This window comes from Gadus chalcogrammus, chromosome 22 (genome assembly GCF_026213295.1).
Source record: "Gadus chalcogrammus isolate NIFS_2021 chromosome 22, NIFS_Gcha_1.0, whole genome shotgun sequence".
NCBI classification, from domain to species: Eukaryota; Metazoa; Chordata; class Actinopteri; order Gadiformes; family Gadidae; genus Gadus; species Gadus chalcogrammus.
Window position 1 is genome coordinate 7,028,883 of NC_079433.1, and position 8,437 is coordinate 7,037,319.

Sequence of the window (8,437 nt, forward strand, 5' to 3'; positions counted from 1 at the left end):
CTTGTCACTGCGTCAGATTCCCCACTGTACCGGACAGCATAATGAATGGCCGACTGGAAAAGCCACAATTCATGGTGACAATGAGGTCCTACTGGTAATTTTTGGCAGCAAGTGGTTTTCTATGTTTTCTTGTTTTTTTCCGCAATCTACCGATGTGTCTCCCACGGTTGCTTCACATCAAATGTTGGTACCGCCACCGGCTCAACCAGAGGGCTCAAGGGGAAATTTAGTTTTCTGGGAAGCTGCTGCTTTCTAACCCACTTTGGGTGTACCGAAAAGGGGAAAAAATGAATGTGAGAAGAAAAGATAACTTTTTACTTTGCAGCAATGTTCTTCTCCTGAGCACTTTAAAAACACCGGTCTCACCGGGGCTCAAAAGCAACAGTTGACTGGTTACCCCGGGCAACAAGGCTTTGGCCAACGTCAACCATTTTGAACGGTGTGGTTACCGTTGGCGACCTTCCCATGAAGATCCCATTAGTCCCATTTAGATCGGGAAGTGTACATTGCCATGGAGACAGTGCAACAATAAAGACAAAGTGTTGAGTTAAAAAGTTAAAAGCGACCCAAATAAAAGTGCCGTTGAGCAGATAGAACATTTTCTGCTGAAGTTTGCAACGCATATAAAAAATAACTACATTTACCACACCAATTATAAACTATATAAGAAGAAGAAAAAGAAGAAGAAGAAGCAAAAAAAAACATTTCAACCAGTCTGGCATTTAATGGGCAAAACATCAAGAAAACAAAGTCTAAAGCACAATACGCCGCAAGATATTGAATATGTTGCAAAGTCTTGAATCAAACACACACACACACCCCCAGATTGACTGGTGTATACCACCGACGGATTCTCCAACTCCAGGGGACAAACAAGAGAGGAGATTGAGAACATGCCCCGCAGATCCCTGATGGATGCGGTGTCCTTTAAACCAGATGATCGTTAACGCACTAAGAAATTAAGTCATTAGTTTGTCATGACAGCCGGTGACACCTCTTTTATTAATCCTGGCCTGCATCATTAATACACCCTAATTGTAATTAATTGGTCTTACGGGTTTCAGGGACAATCACGAGACCCTCTGAGTGTGTGTGTGTGTGTGTGTGTGTGTGTGTGTGTGTGTGTGTGTGTGTGTGTGTGTGTGTGTGTGTGTGTGTGTGTGTGAGGAAGGGGGATGCAGGTCGCATGTTGACAAATGATATGAATTTGGGTTTGGCAATTGGCACACATGCAGACATGCAGACACACACACAGACACACACACACACACACACACACACACACACACACACACACACACACACACACACACACACACACACACATGCATACACTCCATGAACATCTAGTTACAAGATCATAAAAGGATGAGATCATGACCCACACAAAAAGTAACCTGCTGACCCCATTATATGAGAATGGTTCAACCTATTATTATCATACGCGGCAGCCAGTTTACACACGCAACCACGCACACATACACAGACAAAGGGGTAGGAGGGGATAGGCTGGTGCGTCCTCTGTCTTCATTGTGTGTGTGCGCGTGTGGTTGTGTTTGTGTGTGTGTGTGTTGTTTGTGGTCCTAACTGAATCGTCTCTAGTCAACATTCCACAGTGCTCTCTAGTGCTGAAGAAAAAAGAAAAATCTGTCTTCCACTAGTACATCAAACGCTTTACAATATACCACAAGAGACACACACACACACACACACACACACACATACATAACCACGCCCCCCCCCCCCCCCCTCAAAAGCCAAAAGAATCAGACAGCTCAGAGCAATGCTCGCGGGTGAAAAACATCACCAAGCTGAGTGGCTGAACCACCACAGGATAGAACAACACACATACAGAGACACACACACACACATGTTCACAGGAACACTAACATGATGAGAACCATGATTATACATAATCATGCAGCACGCACACACACACACACACACACACACACACACACACACACACACACACACACACACACACACACACACACACACACACACACACACACACACACACACACACACAAACACACAGACAGCAAACCTCAGGATACTTGCACAATCATACAGACTTACATTGTATGAAGGCATTTCGCACAACCCGCTTGGTGTTTGGCCGTTACGTCAGGATTATAAAGAGTTGTGCAAAGTGACCACGATGTGCGACTGTGGTGATTGATCAGACATACAACCTCAAAAGAGAGGGAGGGGAGTTCGGTGTTGTGCTTTGATTATGTTTTCTGGGATGTTGTTTAATTACTCAATGCCTCGCTGATCACGTGACGATGACACTTATTGAACATGCATTGCCATTTCATCATCAGGTACCACTATGTGTTACATTTTTCAAACATTTTTAATGGGCCGGGAATTCAAATTATGTTGATCGCCTTCAAGAGCGTGCGCACAAGTACACATGAGAACCTTCGCAATCACACATACGCACACATGCTATTTTCTTCAATTAAAATGATTCATACGATTAAACGAATGCCATATGCTCGCAATAAATCGTGTTATTAACTCAAAAAACTCTGTGGATTTCACGGCAAAAAAAACTATAATTTGCGGAACTGAAGACAAGGTGATGATTTACCCAGTCTTCACTCACAATATTACTTTCCCTTTTTCCTCTCTCTTCAGTAATGACGCAGTTAATGGTTTCCGTGCTTACCTCATGTTATGGTAATCGGGGAAGCATCTGAAATTGAAAATTAACGCTTGCATTGTGAATACACAAGAAAACGTCCATTATCTGAGCAGGTATCCACTGAAAGCACCGTGGCCTGCTAAAGCCATTACAATATCATTTGTGTCAAATCTATTATGTGTACGTCTCCGCGTCTTTAGCCCTCGTTAGAAACCTCGAGGAGTGAGTACTCATTACAATATGATGATATGGTAAGGGGGTATCTAACGGCAGGTAATTTGATAGTTGATAATGTCACAGCAACAGAGTTTTAGTTAAGCGAACAGAGAGGAGAGACTTTGATGTCACTGTGGGCCTAAGATTAGCCTTTCACAGTGTAAGCAGGGCGAAATAAAATGTGACAGCAAGTCAGAAACTAATGAGTATGAATGTTATTATATAATACTTTTCTACCAGTGACTATGTATTTACTATGTAGTCTTAAGCAGGCGCCTTAATCCAAAGAAACATGCAGCCATTTTCTTTCTCAAATGACAAAAGGTAGGGGTTAAGGCATCCTGCTCACGTATGCCTAGAGGTCGATTTTGGACATTTACCTAACACCTTAAGACTTTCCGGCCCCCCCCCAAACAAGAAGGTTCCAGAAGAGGGGCTAACCTTTGCTGATCATCAGGTTACAATCGCGTCATGGCGGTCCACTCTCAGACTTGGCATCAGCTCCCGCCGTTGGGGGTGTGGGGTGGGGTGTCGCGTCCCGCCTTGTCGTCCGATCGCCGTCCCTCTTCGCGCGTGACTCCGCGCCTCAGCGTCGGATTTACCGCCGCCGTCGAACCCCCGAAGGTCCGATAAGCCCCCGCCGACCGCCCGCCTTCGGCACTGATATCCAAAAGGTCCCTGCGGCGTCGGGTCCGAACGTCGCTCCTCCGAAGACACACACACACACACACACTCTCCTTGTGTTTAACTCGTGTGTGTTTTCCCTCTTGGTTATTTTTCAACTAGGCGCGCTTGATATATTCCATGTACCGTCCAGCACACCACTCCACACCGCAGGGAGGAGCTGGTAATACTGTTCTAGGTTCTCATGAGCAAGGCATCGCCGGTCACCTCTGGTACTGGGGGGTGGCGGTGGTGGTGCTGCTGGGGGAGGAGGGGGGGGGGGGGGGGGTGAGGGGCGGGGGCGGCGGTCAGGCCTGCGCTGGCATCGATGCCGTCATCACCATGGAAACCTGTAACCAAAAGGGAAGACAAATAGGGACTGTGAGACCCAGAAGAAAAATGGGCAATGCTCAAGCTGCAGTTACTGGAACTTATTATACCCATTTCCTCTCCGGCCGATCTGACTCCTTCTCCAAAGTTTTTTTTTTTTTTTTTTTTTGTCCGAAAGCCCGGGTCTGTCCCGGCTCGGGACGTCCCGAGCTTGACTGGCACGCACTGCGAGCTCAGACGCTGATGGGATGTGATTAGCTTCAAGGAGTCCGTTCAAATCATTTCTACTTCTTTTCTCGACTCTTTTGTGGGTTCGCCCTACCTTGTAAACCTCTTTGACATATATGCAATTCCTTTCTGACATTCCTGTGAACCAGTCTATTTTTTTGGGGTGATATACTATCCAGCACTACTAAGATCTATCATTTCATAATGATGGCACACGCTTCTTTAAATCATTTCACACATCGTTGGAACATCTATCACCAGGGCATATGGTTGTGGACATGCCTCCAATATTCCTGTCTGATAGAGCTACTCTTTTACTCCGCGTGAATTAACGTTTTAGCTCTCTTCATTGGGAGCATGAAGTGTGCATGTCGTAATAGATAGGCCTCAATTCCCATCTTAGTAGGCAGAAACATTGTATGCTGTAGTGCAGAAAAACAGACGTTTAAAATAACAGCATTATGTACGCCATGGGCATTAGGAACTTACGCTATTCTAGAGTTCAAAGTATGCCACATAGCTTGAAATTAGTTTCCGATATCTTTTTCTTCATCCATCTCCCACTGTGATATCATCTCTCCCTCTCTCTGAGTCGGTTGGGAATACGTTGTGTTCGGCCCAAAACTGCCATCTTTCCCCAAAAGAGAGTATCATGTAGCGGCACGAGACTTCCTGTGGCCTTGGCCGTCTACAGCTGTATTTTAGCCGCTGTGTAAATCCAGCAGTAAAAGTCAAGTCCTCTCTCTGCGTTTTCCCCTTTTGTTGCCCCAACCACGAAACATCACCCCACCCATCTATACCAGCCATCTTTGTTCCCCCCGCCTTACTCGATGGGAGGAGGGAAAAAGATGGAAGGAACGGAAGAAAGGAAGGGAGAGAGAGCGAGAACGCCCTCCTCTTCTTCACTTACTCCCCCTCTCTCTCTCTCTCTCTCTCTCTCTCAGTCAATCTCTCTCTGACTTTCCTTCTCTCTCTCACTTGCTCTTTCTCTCTCTCTCCCTCTCTCTGTCTGTCTTATCCCTCCCTCCCTCTTTCTTTCACCACAAATCTAAATATGAGTCTGTATTTATACAAAGAGAGGCTCCTTCTGGTCAAGCGGGCAGTGTGTGAGGCGTGTTGCTCTGTGTGTGCGTGTGCGTGTGCGTGTGTGTGTGTGTCTGTGCGCTTTGGGTTTCCCTCTGTGTCTATACAAAAAGTATGTTTGTTTTCAGTGATTGAGTGAGCACACACACACACACACACACACACACACACCCTGTTAGGGCCCTATTGCCCTCAGCACCATATATCTCCCCACCTGGGGTCAAAGGTCGCATCCTCTCCTGTACTGGTCCTGCTCCCTAAACGGCCGACCTTACTCCTCAACCTATGGCACACAGATTCCCCGAACGTCAAGCCGCTACAGCTCTGATGGATACAGTTACCGCTTTTACATGTTTTCTTGTGTCTTTTAGTGGAGAGGAAGGGGGGGGAGGTGGAGTTAAAAGCTGTCTGGTATCTGATGGGTATTGGAAACATATCAGAAGATGTTTTCAATGTAGATGGCCTTTGAAGCCGTGTTTAATGTATAAAGCCGACAGCATCTCCAATGCGCTGGGTTAGCCTTGAGTCGAACACATCTCGACCTCTGCTTGGCACACCGCTCGTGACTTCGTGGACAGGAATGTGTTTTATCTCTATTGGAAACATCTTCTGATATGTTTCCAATATCGATCAGATACCAAAGCCCCTTACTGCTACCCGCCTCCCGCAAACAAAATACACAGAACTCTGTTACGGTTTGCACGTTTACAAAGCAGGGCCCGTACAGAGTGCTGGAGGATGTGACCTTTGACCCTGGCATTAAAGATATATGGTGCCGATGGCAGTGACCACATTGTGTGCATACTTAAAGTCTGTGTGTGTGTGTGTGGACATATACTAAAAGTCTATGTGTGTGGACGTATACTAAAAGTCTGTGTACTTGTGTATGCCTGTATACTAAAAGTTTGTGTGTGTTTGTTTATGCCCGTATACTAAATGTGTGTGTGTGTGTGTGTGTGTGTGTGTGTGTGTGTGTGTGTGTGTGTGTGTGTGTGTGTGTGTGTGTGTGTGTGTGTGTGTGTGTGTGTGTGTGTGTGTGCGTGCGTGCGTGCGTGCGTGCGTGCGTGCGTGCGTGCGTGCGTGCGTGCCCCATCTTTCCGATGCCACTACTGTATAAAGGTGGGCTGCAAGATTCTAATCAGCAACAGTCGATTCCGTTAACAATTACATCTCAACGATGTAAGTGGTTGCATTAAAAAATCTAATTAAAACAATTATCTACCCCTTATCTTAAAAATTCTCTCGTTACACGACTTTACAAGTCTGGCAGGATTTCGATGTCAACCGATTTATTCACTAAATGCAAAGCTAATAGGCAAGACTTTTACTTTGTCCAAAGCATCATTTCTGGGAATGAATACATGTTTTCACAAAGCCGAGCACTGACCCTCTGAGCTCCGAAATCACCCTCACAGGCTCCTTGTGTGCCGATCGGAAAGTTTTACTGCAATAGATTCAGTATAATTGAGAGAGTATACTTGAGAGAGAACGTCTATTCTCACAAGCCCGGGATAGGTAGACTAAAAGGTCATTCTACTAAATCCAGACACACACACACACAAATTATTCAAATAGCGGTTGCGTTATTACGTAGCTGAGGGTGGTGTGGTGTTAGTGTTGGAAAGGAGTAAAGAAAGAGGGGGGATGAGAGACGGAAAGAAAGAGGCAAAGAAGAACAGAAAGAAGTCTAAAAAGAAAGTCAAGAAAGAGGAAAACGTGTGATTTTTCTTTCCACCGTCACCTAACCGCTATTTCTTTTCCTGTCCCTCCCATTACTATTCCTCTTTCCCTCCCCCCCCCCCCACCCCCCCCCCCCCCCCCCCGACATGTCCATCCACTTCTCACATTTTCACCTCCACCCCCGCTCTCTCACTCATCTTCAAACCACCACATGTTCCCCCACCCCACCGACCCCCCTCCCCAAACACACACGCACGCACGCACACACGCACACGCACACACACACACACACACACACACACACACACCCACACCCACACTACCCCCATGATCACCACCTCCATACCACCAACATCCCCCTGAAAGTGTGTGTGTGGTCCGGTCCGGGTATACACCATTACATTGTTCCAGACAGGTTGGCCTGCGCCACTAGCCAGCAGACAAGGCAGGGGGGCGGGGGGGGGGGGAGGGGCGATTGGAGAGAGCAGGGTTTCCGAAGAAATGTTTGTTTTTCTGTTTCCAATTTGGTCCGGCCCGAGGAACTCCACACTCCGCTCTGTCTCAAACACACCATTCATGACGGCCTGACGCACATGATTGCTCACACGTGCGCGCGCACACGGGCGGACACGCACACACACGTCACACACACACACACACACACACACACACACACACACACACACACACACACACACACACACACACACACACACACACACACACACACACACACACACACACACACACCTAAGCCTGTGCTCTATTCCGAGAGCTCACATGTGTTCAGTGATCACAGTACCACCTACGAGCATGCAGATACACAAAAGACACCCACACACACGCAAACTCAATTGCATCACGCAAAATTTAATTCCACTCGGTTTCACTATGAAACACAAGCCCTCTAATTTATCGTTTGGCCGCATCCCTTATTGTTGTCTGATTTGTTATTGCTAATGCCGTTTCCAATGTCACGGTGGTCAGAGCAATTACACTAGTTTCTTCCTCAGTTTCATTCATATCGTCTCTCTCTCTTCCCTCTCTCTTGCCCTTGAAGGGTCCAGCTTTTTTTGGTTTTTCCTGATGTTCCCTCGACGTGTTCTTAGATGTAACGTAGACGCACCCATGTTCCACCACTTACGGGACACTGGGAACATTGTTTCAGACGCGGGCAAACTCAGCGCCTGCATCTGACACAGATTATCCCCCACACACACACACACACACACACACACACACACACACACACTTTTTTTGGTGGGGTTGTTTACATTTGGAGTACACAGCTTTTGATTTTTTGAATGTGGTCAGTCACTAATGTTGATCAGTACACATATACAGACAACACACACGCACGCCAAATTAAATGCATACGGACCCTACAGGCTGCGTTTGAGACCACGCCAGGCAGTGTTTTAGAAGTACTAGCACTAGCAGTAGTAGTCGTAATAGTGGTAGAATCGATAGTAGTCAAATAAACATGTTTCAACAGTTACTTAATGCGGCTTGTATATTGTGAAGTTGCATCGCAATGACCGCCTCCATTTTGGAAGTATTTGAGCACAAGAATTTTGACGG

General features: G+C 46.5%; 1 protein-coding gene across 1 annotated transcript in view; it reads right to left on the reverse strand.

The window, feature by feature from the left end:
• Positions 1-3,795, reverse strand: part of trps1 (trichorhinophalangeal syndrome I) — a 64,511-nt gene extending 60,716 nt beyond the window's left edge. The window contains exon 1 of the mRNA XM_056583450.1: positions 3,314-3,795. Within this exon, the coding sequence (XP_056439425.1) occupies positions 3,314-3,326 (13 nt within the window). The 5' untranslated portion in view covers positions 3,327-3,795. The remainder of the gene's footprint in view (positions 1-3,313) is intronic.
• Positions 3,796-8,437: the final 4,642 nt, after the last annotated feature.